Source organism: Myotis lucifugus, unplaced genomic scaffold (assembly GCF_000147115.1).
Source record: "Myotis lucifugus unplaced genomic scaffold, Myoluc2.0 scaffold_30, whole genome shotgun sequence".
Taxonomy (NCBI): Eukaryota; Metazoa; Chordata; class Mammalia; order Chiroptera; family Vespertilionidae; genus Myotis; species Myotis lucifugus.
The window spans coordinates 2,849,896-2,876,358 of record NW_005871078.1 but is presented as its reverse complement, the minus strand read 5'-3'; the positions used below and the strand labels follow the sequence as shown (position 1 = coordinate 2,876,358).

General features: G+C 39.0%; 1 protein-coding gene across 1 annotated transcript in view; it reads left to right on the top strand.

Moving 5' to 3' along the window:
* Window positions 1-26,463, top strand: part of PDZRN4 (PDZ domain containing ring finger 4) — a 63,825-nt gene that overhangs the window by 24,950 nt on the left and 12,412 nt on the right. Inside the window, 2 exon segments of the mRNA XM_023752267.1 lie at window positions 17,674-17,772; window positions 21,169-21,231. Of these exon segments, the coding sequence (XP_023608035.1) occupies window positions 17,674-17,772; window positions 21,169-21,231 (162 nt within the window).

Genomic DNA, 26,463 nt, shown 5'->3' with positions numbered 1-26,463 from the left:
TTCATATACCCTACATGCAAAACTCATCTTAGTCCTTAGTTTTATAACTTTATATACAATTGTATTCTTTGATTTAAAACTGCACCCTAATAACTGTTATTGGGAATGTATATTGGTGCAAACTCCAATCTGAAAAGCAGTGAAAAACAGTATGGAGAGTCCTCAAAAAGTTAAAAATACAACTATTATATGATCCAACTGTCCTGCTTATGGGTATATATCCAAAGGAAATGAAATCAGTATTGCAAAGTGATATCTGTACCTCCATGTTCATTCAGTATTATTCACAATAGTCAAGACATGGAAACAACCTAAGTGTCCATCTATAATAATAAAAGTGTAATATGCAAATCAACCCAACGACTAAACAGCAGAATGACCTTCCGAACAACCTTCCAGATATGCTATGACATGCACTGGCGCCAGGCCAGCCAAAGCCGGTGCGATGTGATTGGCGCCAGGCCACCCTCTACACAACAATCAATCGCGGAGCCCCAGCTGGGTGTGCGTGGCCTCCCTCTGTGGGCGATCGATCACGGGGCTCCATGATCGATTACCCAGCAGAGGGAGGATCGGGCTACCAACCAGTGATGCTGTGGTGGGTGTGCGGGGCCAGCTAGCGATCGCCCCACAGAGGAGGCCCAGGTCAGCCAAGTGATCGTACCCATGCCTGTCACCCACAGAGGGAGGCAACCGTTGGCGAGGGTGGGGGAGCAGCACTGCACAGATGGCAAGCAGTGGCAGCGGCGGGGGCAGGGCCAGCTGCCGGCAGCCAGGGGAAGGAAAGCCCTGATAGGCCCTGATCACTGGCCAGGCCTAGGGACCCTACCCAAGGGGTCCTGGATTGCAAGAGGGTGCAAGCTGGGCTGAGGGACACCCCCCACCACCGTGCACAAATTTCATGCACCAGGCCTCTAGTTGACAGATAAATGGATAAAGAAAATGTGGTCCATGCTGGTACATACAATAGAAAAGATGGAAATCCTGCCATTTACAGTAATGCGGATGGACTGAGGGTATTATGCTAAGTGAATAAGCTAGACAGACAAAGACAAGTACTATATGTACTCACTTATATGTGGAATCTTAAAAAAAACTAAATCAAAGAAATAGTAGAATGGTATTTGCCAGGGACTGTGGATAGGGGCAAGTGGGATGATGTTGGTTAAAAGGTACAACTTCCAGCTATAAGATAAATAAGTTATGGGAATCTATTGATGATGATAATTAACAATACTGTATTATATCCTTGAAAGTTTTAAGAGACTATCTTAAATGGTTTCCCCACAAAAACACAATTATGTGAGGAAATGGAGGTGTTAAGTAAGCTCATGGTGGTAATCATTTCACAATATATACGTATATTAGATCATCACATTTTATACCTTAAAATTTCCTGTATATCACTAATACCTCAAAAAACTGGAACAAAATAAGAAAAGAAAATTGTGCTCTAAGTTCTCTATCCTTCTGTAGGCAAACACAGATCATGGTATTCCACAATAAATGATTACACATGCAGGCTTTTTACATTTTTTTCATATTACATTAAATTTTCTTTTAGACCAAAAGACTTTGAAATGACTTCCACTTCTACTATGATGCATATTTTCCTTTTCACTCTCTGATAGCCATGGGCATTCAGATAAATTCAGAAAAAAATAGTTTTGAGCAATATGATATTTCAGATTCTATCTTCCATCAAGCAGCTCAGAGTCTAGATGTGGAAGCAGGAAGACATATATAATTACATTACTGTGAGACCTACAGAATAATAAAATACACAAATAGGCCAGAGAAACAAACCAGTGACTAATTCTCTGGGGAATAGTCAGAGAGGACATGTTACCTGAGAAGAATTCCGAGCAAGCAGATATCTAAAGCAAGAGCAAGTGCAAACTTGTGGAGCACCAGCAAGCACAGCAGGGTCAAGGATCTGCTGGTGGTTCAGACTCCCTGGATGGTACGTTTTGAGAAATGAAGAAAGATACAGGATGAGGCTGAACAAGCATGGAGCGGCCAGATAAGGAAATGCCTTTTATGTCATAATAGAAACTTGAGCTTTATACTACAGGCAACAGAGAGACACCATGTTAAAAGAGGCATGACAGAGTCAGGTTGGTGTCCCAGATCAACCCATTTTTGTAAGAGTGTGAACAAACTTGGAGGAACCAAACCCAAAGAAGAGAGACAAATTAGGCGCCAATTTTTACAGTCCAGGTGTGAAATGAAAAGGACTTGGATCAAGGAGGTGGGAATGGTATAGATTCAAAGACATTTTTTTAAATGGCTTTCTTTTTTAATAAGCAAAAAACTATTTAGGTAGACTGTCACCTTTCCCCTGCATGACAAGTGGTTATGAGCCCTATGTTCTTTATAGTCAACCACTAACCATCGTCATTCCGGCAAGCTTGACACTCGCACAATTTGTCCTCTTTGATAAATGTTCCAGGGAGTCAAGACAGTCACCTGTCAGAATTGATAAGTGAGACGACAGCAGGGAATGCAGGCGTGATTGTCATGGCAGCGCTGCCCGCGCTTGCAGCCTGTTTACCTCTAGACCGGTCTGTCTCGCTCCGAGACTTTTCTATTTTCGCCCAAATAGCCCCCAAACACATCGAGGCTATGCCTACCTATGTGAGACGTTCATTCCAGAATAGTCTGCGAGTGCAGGGGGAGGATAAGGAGGCTCCTTTTATTAGGCTGTTTTCACAACTGAAGGCTTTCAGGAGCTTTAACAGAGAAAGTGTGAGCTTGTCCAGTTCTCTCTAGGCATTTAGCAAAATAGGTAGTAAATTCTGTGAAATAGAAAAACCCAAGGGATGACTGTGAAGCGTACTTCTAAAATCCTAACATGTTCATTACCTCATGCATGAAAGGTATCTGAGGAATTAGGAGCCTCTTTTTGATGAAACGGACTTAGTTCTGAACAATGGAGTGGCTGGTATTTTTAAATGAAATACACAGGCAGGCACTTAAACTTTGTCTGCGTTTGTGAAGGAAAGAAATCAAGGTCTCAGAGGACCACCAGGCACTGAAGAGAAGTCCGTAGTATAGTTCTGTATGATAAATGTTTTCTTTCTTTCCTCTTTGCAAATGGGATTGGGTTATCGATGTACGTGAGTACATTGCTCACAAAATCTGGGAAAGAAAGAGCTGAAATCTGGGAGCAGCAGCAGGACCGTGGTCTGCCCACAGTGCGGTCATGAACAAAGCTTCCATTCATGGTGGAAAGTTGAAGGTTCTCCTAATGAACGTTTTCCTTAAATGAGATGCGTGCAGTAGTTAGGACAGCTACTCGTGGCAGGCAGCCCGCTGCCTCTCCTTGCTAGACCCTCCTGCCTCATACTGTTTACTTAGGAAACCATATTTTGAAGGTTACACTGATTTCCCTCCCTAGAAAGCAAATAGAATGAATCTTTGAGACAACAGTGTCCTTTCCCTTCCAGCACACGGTAGTAAATCACAAGGTTTTCTCTGTCACACATAAGTTTTCAATGATGGTGGTAACCCTGGAATGTTCTAACGGCCCTGCCTTTCCTCTCCTGCCGATGTGTGCCCGATTGACAGTTAAAACCGGGTTTTCACTGAGATTTTTCAAGTCCTTCTCGTGACACGGCCTTCACTTTCTCCTGCTGAGATCATTCCAAGACCTAATAGACTCCATCATTAGAAAACATTTTATAGAATTCAAATTGACTTTTCCTGTGTTGCATTTTATCTCGTTTTTCTCTCCATTGCCCATTATAGAAGTAATTTGCAGAATTTCTGCATTTTAGTCGGGAGCACTCAGAGGCAGCGACTACCTGGGGTGCTGGGTAGCAGTGGCATGGCAAGCGGGAAGGACAGGGCCAGTGTATGTTCCAGAGGGTGCCTTTCCGGATTTTCGTGTGTGCAGAAATTGCTATGTCTCTGTAGTATATGTCTCTTGCCCCTTATAAATTAATGGACACACGTGCTCTCACAGGCCCTTTCCCTCACACACATGCCTGTCCTAGATTAAATATTGAGTTAAATTCGGATACACCTAATGGTATTAGAAGACTTTTAGAACAGCACTTTAGTGACACGATAAATCATGTGCCTTCTTTTGTTTCTAAAAGTGGTATTCCTAATACCTAGTGTCAGACACAAAGTTGTTTTATTGGAGTTCTGTTGGAGTTTTGCATTCACTCAGGCAATATTTATTTTTATATCATGTAATGCAGTATTAAGGTAAAAGAAATAATCTCTGCCCTCGGTATTAATATCTATTATCCATTTTAAATGCACAGATGACAGTTACCCAGTTTCCTTAGAAGATGCCTATTTTTAGATTTTTTTTTAAAAAGCAGACATTAAAATAGAGCATCTTTCTGGCTGTACACTCTCCTATAGTATTTAGGGTTCCTCATGTCACCCCTCAAAATCCTCCCAGAGCTTCTGACAATCCTTAGGATATTAAGAAAATTAACCAAGCAGTAATAGTCCAGATGGATTCAGGAGGGTTAGAAATGGTTGAGAAGAGAAATGAAGACCAAACTAGTAAAACAACAGAAGGAATAGAAAGAATAATTTTGTAAGCAATGACCAATTATTGGAAAAAAGCCAAAGTTGGAGACTATAAGGTAATCCGGAAGACTTAAACTAGCTTGATTAGCATAATGGTGACATCATTAGTCAGGTTGGGAAGATGATTAGATTTGTGGAGAGTCCTTAAGTCCGACCTGTTCATCATGTAGAGATTTGGCCCCAGTACAAGCACAGAGAACTTTAGGCACCAGCACTCCATCACTGTAACACTTGGCTGTACTTTGGGCTTAAAAACAACTGAGGTTTAGCATGTATATCTCCTTTACATTAAGACAAAATAATATTTTAAAACTATGCAACATTTTGAAATTGCAGACTCTCAGCATTGAGAATTCATTGCCTGAACATTATCTTGTTTGTTTATTTGTTAGTTAATCCTCACCTGAGGATATTTTTTCCATTGATTTTTTTAGAAAGAGTGGAAGGAATGGGAAAGACACAGAGAGAGAAACATTGATATGAGAAACACACACCAATTGGATGCCTTCTGCACATGCCCCTACTGGACCTGGGTCGCCTGCAGCTGAGATATGTGCCCTTGACCGGAATCAGACCTAGGAACCTTCAATCTGCAGTCCAGTGCTCTATCCACTGAGCCAAACCGGCCAGGGTTGCATGTTGTTCTTTATTTATTAGATAAGGCCTCAAGACAACTAATCCTCATTTTCCAAAGACCCTATTCTATTAAGTAGTTTTCTCTGTTGCTCATGGATTAGGTGAGACATGGCTGTACAGCCACTTGAGCTTCTTACTCACACATAGTGGTTTTTTGATATTTGTGTTTAGTTTCTTCTCACTCCACTGAATTGATCAAATTACATTATTTTCTTGCTTTCTAGTCAATGTTTTCTAGTAAAAAAAATGATTGAGTAGAAGGGAAGGAATAGAGATCTGCAACTTCATAACATACATAGAATTTATTATTATTTTTTTCAATAGTTAATATTTATATTTTTAAATAATGCTTATTTTCTGATTCTAAGTAAATAAATGCTTACAGAAGATGTGTTTGGAAATAAAAGGATATATTTAAAAAGAAGGGAATCATCATTATAATAACAGCAACTGGAATGAACTACTCATATTTTTTTCCAGGAATTTTTCTTTGATTAGAAGACTGAAAAAAAAAGGGGATGGGAGGAGGAGAGATTATATGTTATGTAAACTTGTGTGCTGCTTTATTATGTAGTGTTTATCATGATCATTTTCATATTGTAAAAGTTCTTCAGAGTCATAAAACCCACCATTTACATATTCCTTATTTACTAGTATTCAAGAACTCTGATAGTTTGGACATAGAGGGCATTTATGATACTTTGCTATTATAAATTATGTGGTAGTGAACAGATGCTGATGTAGGTCAGGTTAATTTTGATGATTCATGTTCTTATGTAGTTACCAAACTAGGCTGCATAATACATAATGCAATGATTGAAATTAATTTTCAAGTGGCCAAAATGATCAGACTAATCTTGTTAGTAGCAAGTAGAGAAGCATGCATTCTCCACAAAAGCCCAGGGAAACAGCAATACATAAAATAGTTGAGTAGAATAATTTTAATAAATAAATATGTTAAATAAATAAAAATTTTACAATTAACCTCATTATTTATTGTATTTAATTATCTATCTCGGGTCATAAAATGCTACTCAAATTCCTTTAAGATGATACAAGTTGGCACCCAGATTATACAAACACAATTACATACCTATGCACCAGTCACTGGGGAAATTAAACTATCTAGAATAAATCGATACATATGTGAGAGAGGGTACATATATATATATATATATATATATATATATATATATATATATAGTCGTAGAGAAATTTACAGGCTCACATGATAAGATAATATTTGTGAAAAATATTGCAGTCTATTTTTAATTATGAAGCTATGGGTACAGATAAGGAGCCCTGATCAAATTTAGAAAATATGCAGACATGCAATTATGCCTTTAAGTAATGTTATATACATTTTGAGGGAGCTTCAGTAGAATTTAAGAATGTACAGTACCTCCCCCAAATGAACTTTCTCCTTTCTTAGACTGGGCATGTTTAAAATGCATATATTGCTTCTTGAGTAACAAAAACAAAAAACACCTCATCAAATATTTTGAGTGTTTTGAAGAAAAGGTAAAAATGTTGAGTAAAACACAAAGCTTTTAGTTCCACATTTTATAACCTTATCTTTTGTTATATTTTGTAATAGATCTATTTTAGTGTTTAGTTTCCTTGGTTAGATCAGAAATATCTATGAGGGAATGTGAACCTATTTAATTGTATGAAAATGCTACTTTACCAAACAAGAAAAAGAATAGGAAAAAATAATGTGAGACAATTTTTATGACATTTATGGGATCTTGACTGGTTTAAAAGTCTTGTACTTTTCCTGTTATGATGACCACATAAAAAGCTCCCCACCCCCCACTATGAAAGAGCTTAGAGAAAAGTTGGAATAATAGCCCACCACTTTATTAGAAAAGCCTGTATTTCCTGCTCCAGTAACCAGCTGATGGAAATAAAGTTCATCTTGTCAACAGGTTTATTTATTTCCCCTTCTTCTACTGCTTTGTTAATCTTCCCTTTGTGTTTCCCTAATAACACATGCTGGAAAAGTTCCTGAATGGTTTTTAAATAAAGGGAAGTTCTGAGGGGGGTTGACCAATTTCTGTTGTGTTAACATAAACTCGGGCGTCTCCTAGTCTGGAATTCAATGTCTAATATCTGAAATAGATAAATGTAGACCCTCCTTTCTCATTCATCAGATCAGGAGATATTCAGGTCTACTAATTGGTTGTAATGCATGCTATTAGAATTTTATTGCCAGTACAATAAGGATGTAGTGCATTTCATGTATCATAATAGACTGGCATTAAAAAGGAAGTAGGAGAGCCAGCTCCAAAAAGAAGAGACAGAAAAATCTGAAATCTGTGCTATCAAATGAACTCTTAGGACACTTGGGGCTCATGGCCTGTGGCAAAATGTTGAACCTACCAAATATGGTATAATGCATGAATTCAGAATCAGCTAGTTACCTACAATTAATCGCTATGTATTTACAAAGAGATTTGTGATTTTACACTGTGATATTAATTTTGAGATGTGCAATACCAGAATCTTTTAATAAGTAGTAATCTTGTGGATCAAGATTCTTACTGACCATCAGATGCTGGAACAGAGTACCATATTTTTAGATGATCATAGTAAGGCAGACAATATTATGGATTTTCGTAACAAGAAAATAATTTAATTCATTATTTGATTATATTTTCAACCAATGTCTTAAATATTGGGTATAAAATATAATATCATGAAACATTTCTTTCTTTGATCCACTTTCAGAACACAGATTTATTCTATGTAATGTTTTGTAATGTAGTGTTTGTATGACTTTTACAATTAATCTGACCCACAATGAAGCAAATAGTATATTTACACTATTGTTCATGCACAAAAAGTCTATTGCATGTTAATATACTGACCCAACATGAAGCTTAATAAATGGAATGTTATTTGATAAATTTAGATTAATATCTACATTGAATTTCAAAAAGTAGTTTTTGTTAACATGGCCCACATTCTTTCCTTTCATTAAATTTTAGCCCAAATTCACAATAACTATTCCTCCTAAACTCTGTGCCCTTTGGAGCGATCTTAATCCCACCAAACCTAAATATACTCCTTCTTAGACTTATATTAGACTGCAACCCTTGTCTCTTCATTTTCCCTTTTTTGCTTCTTTGTCCCTACCCATATGTCCTGCATCTCAAGGGGCAAGCAGTGTCTCAACTTCTTTGCCAAATATTTAACAGGGCTTCCAGTATTCCAAAAATGATGGCTGCCAATGACATTGTTACCCATTAAATAAAATAATGATAACCCTTACCAGCATAGCTTGACACCCAATGTTGATATTTATAACCTAGTTCAGTCCAAGTTTACTAAATTCCCTTGAAGGTACTCTTAAGGATAATTTTTTTAATTTATTTTAGAGAAAGAGAGAAATGGAAAGAGAAACATTGATTTGTTGTCCCACTTATTTATGCATTCATTGGTTGATTTTTCCTATCTGTCCTGACCAGAGATCAAACCCCCAACCTTGGCATATCAAGACAATGCACTAATCAACTGAGCTACCCGGCCAGGGTAGAGGATCATTTTGTGAATGTTTCAATTTTGCTGTTATTCTTCTGTAATGCTTATTTTGCCACCCAGAATACTTATGGATTGTCTATATAGATCCTTATATTTTGGTAAAGGATAGATATTTTACCTTTCTCAAGTAAACGCCTGCCTCTTCAAAATGATGGACTATTTTGTTGTTGTTGTTGTTTACTTTAAAACAGCATCCCAAAAGTAGACGGTATCTTCTTTAATGAAAACATAGCCAGCTCAAAAGCATGACAATGAATGTCACCAAGAAGTGCAGTCATTGAATCAGGGACTTCCAAGGCACAAAGGCACACCCTGTCCTTTTGACCATTTACTTTGTGGAGAGCACATAGCTAATCTCAAAGAAATGCTGTTAACACTTTCTTTTGAAAAAGCTATTTTCAGTAATTCAAAGAAAAGACAATTTACAGATGCCAGGAGTGGAGATACAATAGCCAGCAGGACCAGGTGAAAAGCAGCACCATCAATATGGCAATAGATGTTTGAGCCTCTCAGAGAATGGACCGTATTTCCATGTAAAAGTTCGGTGTGCTATTTCTTCTTTTTAAGTTCACTGTGAAGGGTGGAAAGAATACCAAGAAATTTTTCAGTTCAAGCCCTTCTCTCTTGAAGTCCTGTATTAATCACCCTGACTCCGTTTACATTACAGCAAACATTAGCTTCTCAACCTTGTTCTTGTCTCCAAGCATCTTACCTCCATAACATGCTTCTACCAGGTTCTCTCATTCCAAACAGTGATTTTGCCACCCCAACACACTCTTCTCCTGGAAATCCTCCAATGTTCCATCCCAGGTGAAAATTAAAGAATAATATAAGAACCAGTAAGATCATTGTGCTTCTGCTGAAGCCATCTTTCCAAACTATAAATCAGGCTGTATTTTCTTTACAATGACTCCTCTTTTACTTTTGCAAAAAGTCCAAGTTACTTAACATGTTGTGGTCATCCTTTCAGGGTATGGCCCTTGTTTACCTCTCCAGTTTTATTTTTTACCATGCCATCTCATCTACTCAAATCTTACACCCTCAGCTTCATACTCATTACCTACGAAAGCTCCTCTATCATAACATGCTGTTTCCTATCTCTGTCTTCTTTCATGGAGAGGTTCTCTGCTTGGAAATTTGGTTTTGATGAACCCCACGGTCAATTTTATGATCTCTTCCAAGGCACTTTTATTAGGTTGTTCCAACAACCCCAACCTAGAGCTGATCACCATCTCTATTGGATTTCCTCCTAGCCACCCCATGTGAATTTATTAATGATTTGGGGGGAGGGGAGGGTTAATAGCAATGAAAATGATCTAACAAGACAAACTGATGACACAAGAGAAAGAGAAGGAATAATTCCATGAGAAAAACTCTTGAAAAATAAAAAAGGAATAATGAAGCATGAGGGGAGGCATTGCCTTGTGAAAGAATTGGGTGTCTTTCTTTTATTATAATAGAGGGATAGACAGCGAGGTGGTTACAGATGAATTTAGATTGCTACTTTGAATGGAGGGAAGATGCAGTCAGTTCAATTTCATCACTTTTTTTCTCCATGGAGCATGGAGCAGGATGATTATCTAAGAGTGAAGAGAGAGAAGGCACTGTAGCAGGGAAAAGGGGTGTGAAATATCAGTCTGGGAGAATAGGAAGTTGAGGTGGTAATTATCTACCAGTGTCCAATGAACTACGAGGTGAGGTCATCAATGAGAGTGGGCAGGGTCTGTTGGACATTTGAGAAAAGAGGTACAACTAGACAAGTGATGAGTTTACAGTGGTAAAACATTTACAGTGGAAGCATCAGTGTGATAAGCATGGTTGTGTATTTTTCTCCAGGACTACACAGCTGCTCAGGTAGGAATACAGGAAGGGAATCGTTGGACTTAACTGTGATTGACTGGCCCTTCACTCAGTGATACTGTAGACGCAGAGAATAAGGGAGTTGTGGATGTTTATAACAGATTATTATGACTAACTGAGGATTCCATGCTGGGCAAGGAGAGAGGAGAAGGCCTAATGGAATCGTTGATCGTGAAAATTAGAAGGATCATTAGGTTTCAGGTCTAATGGAAGAGCAAAGAGTGGGAATTCAAGAGTATCTGAGCTGATCAGAGAGTGGAGTGTTTAAAGTGGATGTTTTAAAAGTGAAGCTAATGTGGAAATGACATTTTAGAAATAGTCTATTCTACACATTGCTTATGGCATGTTGAACTATTTTGTTGGAGCTAACGTATAAATCACAAAATCTGGCCACAAATGACTGGATATTTAGCAATGCCATTAGTAAGCTAACACATGATCATTTTAATGTTTGTTCAAAACTCAGCAGTCAATTCCGTGACTAGTGTGGCTCAGTTGGTTAGGCATTATCCTGTACAGTGAAAGATTGCCAGTTCTATTCCCAGTCAAGGCACATGCCCGGGTTGCAGGCTCATTCCCCAACAGGGGACATGCAGGAGGCAGCTGATCAATGTTTCCTGTCACATTGATGTTCCTCTCTCTCTCCTTCTTCTTCCCCCTCTCTCTAAAAAATCCATGAAAAAAATTATTAAAAAACAAACAAACAAAAACTCAGAAGCCAAATATGAAAACTCTGTATTTCTGGATTCCTACAAAGGTAAATCACATGATCCTAATATCTAAAATCAACTTCAGTTTTCTCAAAAGATACATAATCAAAATAGAAAAAAATAACCTATCTGAAGATATAAACAAAAGCATTTCCCTTGTTGCCTCCCATGCTTTTGTTCTTTGATTTAGAGCAGGACTGGGTGAAAGCCCATTAAAGGACAATTGGCCTGATTCTCTAGTTGGCACTGGAGAAGTAACAATACAAAGCTGGTGCACCATCTCTCAGACTCACCAAATTCTCTGTTCCTGGCCCAGAACTCATGACATCCATTATTGATATTTATTTTTTGTTAAAGTATAAAATTCATTCAAAATGAATAATTTATGGCTTCCTAAGGCAATGCGGAGCCCATCGTGAGAAGCAGACACCTAGGTCTAGAAAAAATGTGTCAGTTTTATTTCCCAAAGAATCCAGAAGGTGTCTAAGAGTAGGTATTTGAGAATTAAACACTACCCACATTTCACCACAAAATAATTGAAAAAGTAATGATGGAATTAGGGGTTGGGTTAGAAATGTTAGTGTTCGCCACATTGTTTTTGCTTTCACCCTAATGTCTCTATGAAATGTGACTTAGTTACTAGTTGCAACTACTTGTTATGAATGTTTGGAGTTGGGGTGTATGGCCTGAAGTGTTGTAATAGCAATTTGGGTACTCTAGGACTTTTATTATTTATTTCTCACTAAGTATTATACCTGGCTTTCATTATCCAGGAGATAATGACATTAAAGCAATATTTTCACAGCAGAGCAGCAATTTTCAACCGGCATACCAAAAAAAAATTTCAAATATGCAATACCTAACTATTTAGTCAGGGGCACTGACCTCTTTTCCCTTAGACTGTCAAATTAAAAAATGACAACAGGCAACATGACAATAGTCTTCCAGTGTGAATGAATCAAAATTATACTGTTTTTTTAATTGCCAGATAGGGAAAAAAATATATATTTGTTTTGGTGTGCCATAGAATTTTAGTAGTTAGTTTATGTGTGCCATGAGATGAAAAAGGTTGAAAATTGCTGCAGTAGAGTATCTAGGCTTCTCTTACCTGTGGGGGTTAAAATTTTCATATTTTCCATTTTATTTTTTAAATAAATATTTTGTTGAAATATCTAAGTATGGCTTTTTTTCTAGTTACTAATCAACATACAAAATGTAAGCCCTAGCCGGTTTGGCTCAGTGGATAGAGCATCTGTCTATGGACTGAAGGCTCCCGGGTTCAATTCCAGTCAAGGGTATATACCTGGGTTGCGGCCTGATCCCCAGTAGGGGGAATGCAGGAGGCAGCCAATTAATGATTCTCTCTTATCATTGATGTTTCTATCTCTATCTCCCACTTGCTTCCTCTCTGAAATCAATAAAACTATATTTTAAAAAAATACAAAATGGGCCTTAGCCGATTTGACTCAGTGGATGGAGTGTTGGCCTGGGGACTAAAGGGTCCCGGGTTCGATTCCAGTCAAGGGCACATGCCCTGGGGTTGTGGGCTTGATCCCCAGTTGGGGGCATGCAGAAGGCAGCTGATCAATGATTCTCTCTCATCATCGATGTTTCTATCTCTCTCTCCCTTCCTCTCTGAAATCAATAAAAATATCTTTAAAAAATACAAAATGTAAGACAATGAGTAATACTAACTTGTATAGTAGTCCATATGTTGTCTGATAAATAAAAAGCAGCAAAACAAATTACATAAAAAGGAAGGTGTGGACACAATAGCCCCTCTCTCCCATGATTGTCAGTTAATATCAGTGACCATCGTGTCTAGCTCTGGCTCTTCTCCAGACTTGAGTAGTTCCGGCAGCCTCTGAATTTTCTCAATCAGGGGAAAAACCTCTGTGGCACAGACCTCTGAGCTCTTTGGAGTTTAGAAACAATTTGCTTCAAAAGCCGTGACAGGCGGCTGCAAGCCTCAGTTCTTCCTCCAACAGGAAAGTCCTATCTAGAAAGCAAAAGCAAGCATAGTGTTATTTCTTTTTAAGTTCCTACTTTCTCCCTAGATCCAATTATAAAAAATAGATACATTTCCCAGCACTGTCGTCTAACCGATGGATGTAAAATCCCCCCTCTTGTCATTCTAAGATTAGAAGGATGATTCACAGCAAGCTTTTCTAACTTCAATCTCAGGCTCCACCCTCAACCTCCACATAATCAATTTCTCACAGGATTAGATACCATGATTTGATTTTTTTAAAGGGACTTTGTACATATTCCCAGAACATAGCATCTTAAAGCACACGGGAGCCAAAATGAATGTAGCTTCCCCAGATCTGTGAAGTGCTCCTTCCACCGCAGTCAGGAATGACTTATGGATGGGGAGCATCGGCTCGGCTTTGATTTGTATACGCCCCTGGATTGTCTCCGTGCAGAAAATGTGCAGAAGGTAGCATTTCACTTTTATGTCTTTCATCAAACAGCTTCCCTGTGACAGGGGGAAAGGTAGGGGCGTTGTTAGGGAAAGCATCCTCTATTACCGGAGGTTATTTCTTCAGAAATCAGAGTCTGGGTGCACTGTGAAGGGAATGCTAAATGCAACCCGTGCCCGAGCATTCCTTTCAGAGAATCAGGCTTGACCAAGCCACCCTTGCCTCCTGCAAACAACATGCTCTACAGGTAGCTGCGTGTTAGTTATTTTGTCATACAATTAAAGGAACTTTGATGCTAAAGCGTATGCATCTGGGTACTAATATGCAATGTGTAGTGTCTGAGGCATTCTCAACCAGAGAAAGAAATGCAGGTCCACACTTGGGACTGGTGTACGGTGGTGGTTTGTGGCATCCAGGGAATCGCACTTGAGTTTCCTTCAGAGCCTGAAATCGTGACACCAAAAAGTTGGTCTTTTGAATTAAAGCTTGGTATTTTCAGTCTTTATTAGTATGTATTGACCCCTGGATGGCCCACATTTTAAGTAATTTTAATGATGATCCCTTTAAGAAATAGGGACTTACCAATTTTCTTTATGACTCAAGAGCTACCTTTGAGAGAATGAAAGATCATACCAAACCCCAGATATTTTTAGCAGACAGGTAATCGTGGTGGCACACCTGAAACACCACTGGCTACCTAGACAGGCAGGCAGTCCTTAAGAACGTCAGGGAGATCAAATTAATTCTGAGGGTGCTGAGTGTTTATAAAAGGGAGATGTTGAAAACAAAGGTGCTGTAGGGAACACTGAGACCTGTTTCACCCATTCGCTTAGGTCCAATATGATGACAATATTGAAAAGTTGTTTTGACCTCAGGATCTTAGTCTTCTTTCCCCTGTGATTCTTGGGTAAATGCTTTTATTTGTGGTAAAAAGGGTAGATTCTGCCCTTTTAATTTTTAAAAATATGTTATTATTGATTTCAGAGAGGACAGAAGAGGGAGAGATAGATAGAAACACCAGTGATGAGAGAGAATCATTGATTGGCTGCCTCCTGCATACTGAAAGGGAGGGCTACGCCCTCCATCTTGCCCTGAATCCTCCATTTTTGGGCAGCGGCCATGTGCTCAGCAAGGAGCTTCTTCCCGGAAGCGCAAGCCTCTGCTAGCCACACCTAGGATTTCTTTAAACTAACCAATGATAATCAAGGGAAGTGCGCACCATAGACACAACCACATCCTGTGTAACAAGACACCGGCTTGCACCTGGCCAATCGGCAGGGCCCCCAGTCCTCTCTCCTCCCCTTACTCCAACCCCCCCTATAAAACCCCGCTCCACACAAAGCTCTCTCTCTCTCTCTGCTTCCTGCCGCTGCGTCGGCAAGCGTGGGGGAGCTCGAGTTAGCTCGAACAAAGACTCTTTGCTTTTGCATCGGACACGGCTGGCTCCCTGGTGGTCTCTTGGGGATCCTGAAATCTGGGCATAACACATACCCCACACTGGGGATTGAGCCCACAACCCAGGCATGTGCCCTGACCTGAAATCAAGCCATGACCTCCTGGTTCATAGGTCAATGTTCAACCACTGAGCAACACCAGCTGGGCAGCCCTTTTTATTTTAATGTATCGGTTCCATTTTATTGGAAAGTATTTTGATATGCATCTTCTAAACAGTCATGAAGCCAGGGCACACCACTGACTGAGCAAGTGGAGAACACACTCAGGAAAGGAATGCTCCCCTGGGAAACAACTTCCCACTGGGAAGGGACTTTCTCCTGTGCTGTTGGCAGGACATTAAAAGTCAATGGATTTCAGCTTTTAACGAAGGCTCTTCATTTGCTTGAATTTAAAGGTCCCAATCTCAGTTCTTTATGGGTGTTTAGATTTCCTTGTAGTCCTCTTAGGAATCACAAGCTTCTTTACTCCTCAACTGTGTACTTCACTGCTGTAATTGGAGCTCTTTTGTTGTGGTAATTCCTTCCTAATGTCCCAGTTTTAGTCAAGTAGTCTTTCCCTCTGGAGGCATTAATTATTGCCAGTTGTGAAAATACCCTTGCTCGGTTTTACTTTTTGCTTCTGGTGCCAAATCATATCACTTTTCCCCCCAATTCTTCCTTTAGGTGAAAAGATTTTTCATCTTTTTTTCTTTACTGTTCAGCATACACCATGCCCTTTTTAATCATTGTAATGTAATTTAGAGTATATTTGCCCACCAGTTAGAAAGTCAGCATTCATTGTTTTATGTGATTCACCAATTTGAAGTGCATGTCTCAAGATAGGAGATTGCCATTTTATTTGATTTCATATTAGCTGTGAAATTATTGGTCACTGGAGCTTATGATAGTTTACCCTTGCTAAGGATTTACCTGTGGTTTATAGCATGTCATTAAAATAAATGATTATTATTCAAAGACAAAGACTTCACTGAAATGCAAAATTGAAAGGGAGGCTACTTCAAATGTAACGCAGAATATACTGGGAAGTATCCTCTTGTTTAAAATAAAGTGAATTTTTCTTTATTTAGTCCTGGTAGTTATTTCAGATTGTAGACAGTTAGGTGGATTATTTATTAATATCAATCTTTGAAATATTTTCATTCACACACACACACACACACACACACACACACACACACACACACAATCAACCTTCAATTAAGAGGCAATACTGCCCTGGCGGGTGTGGCTCAGTTGGTTGGGTAGGGGCGTGCAGGAAGCAGCTGATCAGTGTTTTGCTCTCACATGGATGTTTCTCCCTCTCTCTCTCCCTCTTCCTTTTCCTCGCTCTAAAAATCAATAAAAAATATTATTTTAAAAAAGAGTAAAGATGACTTAATTATTATTTCACAGAAAGTTGCAAGCATTTAGGACAGATTTTGAAATAAAAGCAATCACCCTTCAACCAGTGTCTGCCCTCAGTGCATCCCTGCTGTAGACCATGGAGAAGGAGCAGTAAGCAAGACAGGAATGTTTGCAGTTCCCACGGGGCCCGAGTTCTAGAAACGTAATCCAGACGTCAGTTTCTATTTAAATGTACTTTGTTCTTTCTCATCAGGTGATTTACTAAAGGGCCTTATATTCTCCATCCAACTGGAACAGGTGCTCCAGGATGAGAATTCCAATTTGTGTTTTAGTCCTTGGAATTATGCAATTTATCCTAAAGTCATCTGCTGCCGAGAATAGTACAAGTCTATTTCATTATATAAAACTGAAATACACTGAAATTTATTATTATTCTGCTGAACATAAATCAGGAAATAGATTCAATATACATTACCTAAGGACTGACTTTCTAAGCCTCTTAGCCATGTGTTTCAGTAAATGTGTTTCCTTGTTCATTTACTGCTGCATTTTGAATCATTGCCTCTGCCCACATGACTGTTGATGGGTCTCTCCCTTCAGTCTGGATGAACCCATTTCATCTCAAGGGCGAGAACTTCTACCAAATAATAGAAACTTTGACCTGAGCCACACAAAATACTTGCTTATTATCTAATTGGATAGAACTCAAAAGAAGAATTAATGTAGAATCTAATATAGTCTTTTTTATTTGAACTGTTTTTTATTAAAATACAAAGAAAGACACAGTGACTCTCAATATTTTAATGAACATTTTGCCATCTACTTGGACATTCTCAAATATGTTATTGATTCCATCATATTAATGTGTGCACATTTACTTATACTTCATTGTGTGATTTCTAAGGGGTTTTAAGCTTATGATTTCATGCAAAAAATGCACATTTCCAACTATACAATGACATTGGAAATGTTGGCTTAAATATATAGAAATGAACATTGAAGGTCTATTTTGATGATTTTGGTAACAACTTAATTTCAGAAGTTGGGCAATCATGAAAACAGCCCAGGGAAACTCAGAGTATCCGTGAGTTCTCCGTTCTGCTGTGGGATTCCTCTCTGAGATAAATGTCACTGTGCGTGCGTTTTTCTCAGGAGGTCGAGTTGTGTCGTGTTAGCAGTCAAGAGAAGCTGGGCCTGACAGTCTGTTACCGCACGGATGATGAAGAAGACACCGGCATTTATGTCAGCGAGGTAAGAAAGGCCATGGAGCGAGGTCAGAGGAGGGAGACTGTGAGGAATGGAGTAAAGTGACTCACCATGAGAAAATCCTTGGGAGGCTTGAATGTGAAGAATTGGCCATGTTCCAACACTTGTCACTTTCAATTAGGAAAGTAAATGATGGTGCCCAAGTAATGTAATTATTATCAGCTTGTTTAATGCAGATCTTTCACCACAGAATCCCAGTAAGGGAAAAAAGCAAAAATAGTAACATTGTCTAAATTTGAATAAATGCCCATAAGTATGCAAGAAGTCAAGCAAAGTTTTTGATCAGCAAACATTTGTCCTTCCATTCCACTGTGTCTTCTATCAGTGCTGTTAACAATAGCATTGACTAATTGTTCTAAATCTAATATTCACAACAATCACATATTTTACTCTGCTGACAGCATTAATAAATTTGAATATTCAAGGCATGCATCTATTAGTTTGTTTTATGCAACCCCATAATTACTATTTAAAAAATGAGGTACTTGAATGTGAAACACCCTTCGTGTTAATTACTTTGAAAAATTGTGAAGCAAAATTTATTATTATAGGTGATTTTTTTTAACTCCCAAAAGAATCATTTTTATGAGAAGTGGTAAGGTATGATTTTTTTAATTATATATACTTAAGATTAAAAATCACCTCTTTATGTAAATATATGTATATATGCATATGTACATGTATATATTATCTAAATCCTCCATATATGCATGTATAAATAAATGTACATGTGCGTATATGTATGTGTATATATATGTATATATATGTGTGTGTGTATATATATATGCCGAAAGTAGACTAGATACTAATTGCTGTTCCAAGTTTTCTTGGCCATGATCTTGAAAACATTACCTGACTTACTGAGCTTCAGTTTCTTCAGCTAGAAACTTAGTACAGCAATGCTTATCTCATTGTTTCTAAAGAGATGTTTAGACAATGTAAAAGATAATGTAATTAATGCACTTAGAAAACTATACAGCTCTATAAATGTAAATTCTACTCTTTATCACTTTACCAAAGAATGTACTGACTGGCCAGAGAAAGACAAATATCACATGATCTCATTTATATGTGGAATCTAATGAGCAAGATAAACTGATAAAAAAAAAATAGACCCAAAGACATTGAAGCATGCAGCAGACTGATGAATCTCAGAGAGGCGGGGAGAGATTAACCAAAGAACTTATATGCATATATGCATAACCCATGGACACAGACAATAGTGTGGTGCAGGCCTGGGGAGGGAGCAAAGAGGGAAAAGGAAGAGGACATCTGTAAACTTTCAACATTAAAGATAATTTTTTTAAAAAAGAATTTACTGACTGGCTCTTGCAATGGAAAAATCTATAGCAAATATCTAGTTTATATGCATCTTTTTAATGTACAGCTATGATAATCCCTGCAATTATGGTGAGGAAGTATAAGGAAAACACCTGCAGGATTCTCTTTTGTAATATGTACAGAGGGACAAATGTAGAAGTTTAATAACAGTTCTGAGGACAAAGTTTTAGATTCTGAATGGCTTCTAAACAGGTTACAATTGATTAATCACTCCTCACTTCCTCCTAGTAAGTCTCTGTTTACTATTTAAATATGTCAGCTTTAGAACTTTATTTTCCAGGGGTAGTAAACAAGCCACAGGAACTGAACACACGTATTGGAAGAAATGTTTTTCTTATACCTCTTGCATGTTTTTGATTGATCACTTAAGACTCATTTATTAGGTGGCACCACCTAATAAACAAGTAATATCTAACATCTGGATAGGATGGATCAACCTCATGCAACACTTGAAATAGGTTGCTAAAACAACAACAACAACAAAAAAAAAACAACAACAAACTTTGATGAAATAAGCTCAAATAAATGGTTATTTGAAGCCATCGTGTGAAATGTGATAGGTGGAATTACCCCCAGTAAACTGTAAGTCAACACTTAAGTTTGATGTGTTAAAATATTGATAAAATCTTAATTGCGCCCTAAATATCTATTTATTCTAAAACATTTTAGTTAATATATTTCACCCTATATTTAGTGTCTAGTAATAATCTACATGGGTAGGACTTTTTAATTTTGAAGCAACATAGATTATAAATCTCTTTATAAATTAATGTGCTCATGAGACAGAAATCCTTTAAAAAGTATAGACTTACAGTATAGCTATCAGCTTTTCTAAGACAGCGAAGGCAGGATTTAAAAATCACCCTAGTAGAAAGTAAATTTTCTTGGTCCAGAGAATCCTAAGTATTAGAATCAGCTGAAGACCATGTCTGACAGTTGGGCTACAGAAATGAGTGAATGATATAAAAAAGGAAGAACAGATAAAGGAAGGAAGGCAGGAAGAAAGAGAGGGAGGGAAGGAAAAATGGTCTTCAAATCAAGGTTTCTCTAGTCTTTTTAATTGTATTATTATTAATTCTAAAGCAGTTTATTTACATTTTTAGAATCAACATTTTTTTTTTCCGTATAATTTTTTTTATTGTTGACACTATCACAGATGTCCTCCATTTTCCCCTCCTTTTACCCACGTCCACCCAGCCCCTGCCCACCCTCCCTCAGGCCATCACCACACTGTTGTCTATGTCCATGGGCTATGTATGTATGTTTTTTGGCTGATCTCTTCACCTTGTTTCAGCCAGTGTCCTTCAACCTCCTTCCCTCTGACCTCTGTCAGTCTGTTCCATATATTCATGCCTCTGTTTCTATTTTGTTCACCAGTTTCTTTTGGTCATTAGATTCCAGATATGGTATTTATTTTTCTCTGACTGGCTTATTTCACTTAACATGATAATCTCCAGGTCTATACATGCTGTTATAAAGGTAAGAGTATAATGAGATATCACCTCACACCTGTCAGAATGGCTACCATCAATAAATTAACAAACAACAAGTGCTGGTGAGGTTTCAGAGAAAAGGGAATCTTCGTTTGCACTACTGGTGGGAATGCAGACTGGTGCAGCCACTGTGGAAAACAGTATGGAGTTTCCTCAAAAAATTAAAAGTGGAACCACCTTTTAACCCAGCAATCCCACTTCTGGGGATATATCCTAAGAATCATGAAACACCAATCAGAAATAATATATACACTCCTATGTTCACAGCAGCATTCTTTACAATAGCCAAGATCTGTAAACAGCCCAAGTGCCCAGCAGTAGAGGAGTGAGTGGATAAAAAAGCTGGGATACATTTATTTACACCATGGAATACTCTGTGGCTGTAAAACCAGTAATTTTTTTCACAGAGAAACATTTGATATGCACTCTATAAATCAATAGAGAATCGTGAACCAGGTTTTTAGAAATATTTTTTAAAACCATAGTTTTAAATTTTGGGGGGAGAAATCGCAGATCCGGTTGAAGATGTATGTCCTCTCTGTTGCAGGTAGATCCAAATAGTATTGCTGCCAAAGATGGCCGGATTCGAGAAGGGGATCGTATTTTGCAAGTATGTGGTGTGGTTATTTCCTTCAGTTTCCTACAATTCTTTTTGTTTGTTTTATGTTGTTTTTTTGTTGTTGTTATTAATCCTTACCCAAGGATATTTTTTCCATTGCTTTTTAGAGAGTAGCAGCAGGAAGGGAGGGAAGGAAGGAGAGAGAGAGAGAAGAACATTGATGTGAGAGAGACACATGGACTGGTTGCCTCTCCCATGCACCCGGCCAGGGACAGAGACAAACATGCAACCCAGGTATGACCAGGAATGGAGCCCAAGATCCTTTGGTGCAAGGGCTGATGTTCTAACCACTGAGCACACCTGCCAGGGCATGTGTCCAACATAAAATGTTAGAGAAAAGGAGTTGATTTTGCTTTGGGTAGTGACATCTACAAAACAAAATGGTATAACTTTTCCAGTGAGGATGGTGCCATTTATTAAAAATTATTAGCTAATAATTAGTGATGAGGGTACCCTCTCTGAACTCAGATAATTTAACTCTAACTTCCAGCTTCACACTTACTTGGGCACATTACTTACTCTCTTGTAAGCCTGTTTCCACATCTTAAAAAACTATAATGATAAAACATTGCTGCAAAGGTTAGATGTGATCATGCATGTGATATTCTTAGCACAGTGCATGGTGAGGAATCAGCATTCATTGCTGTTATTACTAGCAGCAGCAGCGGTTATTGCTACCTTTTCCAGAATAATTTAGGTGAGAAATCCCAGTGTTCCATTACTATATGAAAGCCTAGAAGGCTAGAAGTTTTAACTATTTACTGATAAGTTGTTCAAGACAGGTGGGGGAAATATGCTTTCTTTTCCACATGAAAACATAGAAACATTACATTTCAGCCGAATAAGAGAAGAGGTCAGCAGGTCATAGGAGGGCTGCAGAACTGGAAAAGTTCGGGGCCAAATCAGAGATAACCTTAAGAGTCAAAGTTTCTGTCCTAACTTTGCCTGGATCCACTCTGTCCCTCCTGAATCCTTTCCCAGGAAGAATGGCTCCAGAAAGCCACCTGGCTGCTCAGGCCCTTGGGAGTTGAGTTCCGCTGCAAAACAAGAGGGAGGACGCAAAAGACAAACTGGGGACGCTACAAACTGTTAAAACGTTCTGCAAAAGTTTTGGTCATTAGGGCAGATCTATAGTTCCCATTTCTTCTTACTACATACCGACCCCCAGAGAATGTTTCTTTGAACTCAACACATTTGGATTCAACAAGGTGCCTAGAACAGGACTTCAAAAATAGACAAGATGCCATCCCAGCATTTGGGGCGGTGCCCGTGTAATTAGGAAGACGGCCGCATACACAGCTGATTACAAATACTGGTACATGATGAAGGTGTGCCCCTGCCACTTCAGGTGCACCCCACAGGGTTACCCCGCCCAGCCTTCTGCTTTTCTTCTTCCCCGTCTTCAGGGTGATGCGCACTGAGTCACATCGCTTCTGCATAGTTTTCCTTCCTCTCGCTGGATGCCACAGAATTCCTTTTCCATCAAGGACCCTTTACTAGGGCTCCAATTTAAAAAGAATAAAAGTATGAATTAGTCATGGTCCCACTAGTTTGCAGAAAACTTCCAGGATACATATATCATTTCTACTTCCGTGAGCTCCCTAAGTGGTGGCCTATAGTTAGCAAACTGGACTGTGTCTGGCATTGACCGTATCAAGGGAAGGAAAGTGAACCTGGAAACCAAGGCTTCGTCTTGTTTAATCCCATATGTTTAATGTCTTCTCATGCACATGTGAATAAGTGAAACAGACATATTCAGTGGAGAGCGTGATAGGATAGATGAATAAAATCTGCAGTAAAGCTTTACTTGTGTAGCCTCAACAAGAATTAAGGGTACCTTACCATAACCGGTTTGGCTCAGTGGATAGAGCGTCAGCCTGCGGACTGGAAGGTCCCAGGTTCGATTCCGGTCAAGGGCATGTACCTTGGTTGCGGGCGCATCCCCAGTGGAAGGTGTGCAGGAGGCGGCTGATAGATGTTTCTCTCTCATCAGTGTTTCTGGCTCTCTCACTCCCTTCCTCTCTGTAAAAAATCAATAAAATATATATTTTTAAAAGAATTAAGGGTACCATTTTAAGGTATCATCTATAATGAAAGCTTCAAAAATATTTTAATTTTTTTTATTCGGAAAGAATTTTAAATGTAGTTCACTTTGTTAACATCTCCAATTAAGTACACCAAAAAGGATGTAACCTTTTTTGACGCTCAGGGTCATGTTATGCCCAGTAGTCATTACACAATGCAATAATAGAGTGAAATGCTCAATGGCTAAAAGGCCTGGAAAATTTTGTTCCCCATATAACATGACTCTAGTTGGCTACATTTTCTGATATGTCGGGTCTATATTTTGTCATTGTTCCCTTGCTGTGTGCATCTGCCACTTCTTCCTCTCACATCTGCATGCCACACCCAGTACCCTCTGCGCCCGCACTAGCTCCCTCCCTGGTTTTCAGATAACCACTTTCCCACAGGCTAGGTCCACGAATAGAGCTTTCAAAATTATGTCTATTTGTTCTGTGGCTAGAGTTGGGTAGGAACAAGTACATGTGTTTCCACATATGCATACTGTATGTTTTGACACTTCTTTATTGTTGGCTATATTGTGGGCAGAAAATGTTTTTAGGTAAAATATTTGCTGGATAATATGGTATTTCTTTACTATATATATATATATATATATATATATATATATATATATATCTCAATAATACTAAAAGCGTAATATGCTAATTAGACGTCCTTCCAGATGAAGCCCCAGTGGCGAGGGCTGAGGCAGAAGCAGTTAGGGGTGATCAGGCAGGCAGGCAGAGTGGTTAGGAGTGATCTGGTAGGCAGGCAAGCAGTTAGGGGTGATCGGGCAGGCAGGCGAGTGGTTAGGGGCAATCAGGAAGGCAGGCAGAGTGGTTAGAGGTGATCAGGCAGGCAGGCAGGTGAGTGGTTAGGAGCCAGCAGTCCCGGATTGCAAGAGGGTGAAGGCTGGGCTGAGGGACCCGCCCCCCCTCAAATATATGTATATTATTGATTTCAGAGAAAGAAAGAGAGAGAGAGAGAGAGATAGAAACATAAATTAGAAACATCGATTGGCTGCCTCCTGCATGCCTCCTACTAGGGATTGAGACTAAAACCCGGGCATGTGCCTTGACCTGGAATCATACCATGACCTCCTGTTTCATGGGAGGATGCTCAACCATTGAGCCACACTAGCCAGGCAATATGGCATTGCTTAATGGCATTGGTTCATGGAGAAAACAACAGCAGAACTGATACAGTGCTATTGTCTGTCTGGTTACTTTATATTCAGTGGAAATATGTCACACTTAATGAATAAATACATGTCACATTAAAAAGCCTTCAATTCTGTCTGCACACACAGGAAACAAAGAGTCTTAAGGGTGATAGTGAAATTATATTAAAGAAAACTGTGACAAAATTGTACCCGCAGACAAATAGCTCCCACATGGCTGATGGGGAGATTAGGGGATACCCTGTAATGAAGAATTAATGACTCCTTTCCCAGGGAGATGAGTGTGGGAGAAAGGGGGGATTTACTTCTTATCCTTCAAGTTTCCTGGCTGGCTTTTATTTAAATGAATCTCTTTAGAGCGATTGTGATTTTAATCTCCTGCTCATGAGGACCTAAGTAGAGTACCTCTGTGATCCTGCCCTCACTGTGTAGCTAAATTTTTCCAAATGACTTAGACCCTGGCCCTCCCTGTTAGATGACCTCACCCAGTGACACCATCCACACACAGATCCTTGCAGGAGGTTGATACAGGGTAGGGATTATGCAGAAGCGAAAGCATGAGCTGACTTCCTGAGAACATATTCCGGCTATCACCTATGTGTTTTCTCTCTGCAAGTGCTTGACAAGTCTATCTGCTGTGCCTTTGCCACAGGTTTGTGGTATCAGATGTGTCCTCGGGAATTAATATGGGGAAGTCCTCTCACAAAATTGCAGCACCAAATAAAGACCAGGCATTTCTGAGCCAGCGGGGAAGGATTAAATGCCACCTGTGATCATCTTTCCAAAGGAGAGACTGCTATATTTTCAGTTTCTCCTTGGGATAATATGATTTAATATTCTGTGTAAGCAGCCTAATTTCATGTCAGCCAAAACAGTCAGTTGTATTTCTAAGGACTACCTGGGGACAAAAACCGGCAAAAACTCAGAACAGTGGGACATAAGATTCCTAACGAGCCCTCTCTTTCTTTCTCTCCCCTACACACGGAGTGGTCCTCAGCGTTTCTTCTTGCTCATCTTATTTTCTTCCCTTTGGATAACCGTTTGCACCAATTTCTGTTTTACCCATCTCTACATTTCTATACTTCATCCACCTTCTTCCTCTCCCCCTTAAAATATGAACCCATTTGAAATGAATCATTTCTCTTCTGCCTAAGAGTCTTGTGTTTTCAAATAAGAAATTCCCTAGGTGGCTGGATGTCTACGATTTTAGTTGCCCAGCTGCCTCTGATATACTAAAATAGGAAAACTGAAAATTGGTATAGTCAAGCAAAAAAGCTACATTAAACCATTTCTAGGATTTTAACATTTTACACACACACACACACACACACACACACACACAATGCTCATATGCACATACATGTAAGAGACTGGGCCTAAAGTGAGATCTTCCCTGATATATCTGTGTAATTGCCACAAACCTCCTCTCAGCTAAGGCAATACTCATTTTGAAACTAATATTTGCGTATCGCCATCCACAGAAAATGAGACAGATATATTATCTAGCAAAGTTGTTCTTCATTTACAACAGAAGTTGCATGTTGCCTTCTCCTGGTTCCCCGTCCCTCTCTTCTTTAAAAAGGGAAGCCTCCCATTAAATTGCGGTGAGATGCTACTCATCTGTCTCCTCCCCTTGTTTCTGGGTCCTGACCTTTGTCTGCTGGTGTTTGCAGCCACTCCCCACCAGCGATCCTGTAGCTACAAGCCACCATGCAGGAATAAGAGCAAATGAAGGGTGAAAGCTCTAGCTGATTCCATTCCTCAGATCTTCTCATTCCTTGAGAAGCATCTTTGTTGAAACCCATGGCTGCAGGTCTTGCCCCAACATCAGTTAGGGGATCAAATTAAAGTCCTGAGGACAATAGGACCTACCAACCAGTTGCCTACAGTGGCCTTTGTTTTGAAAAACAACAACAAAACACCACTATTTAATGCCAGGTATCAGTGACAAGTTCATTTCATTCCACATATGATTCTGA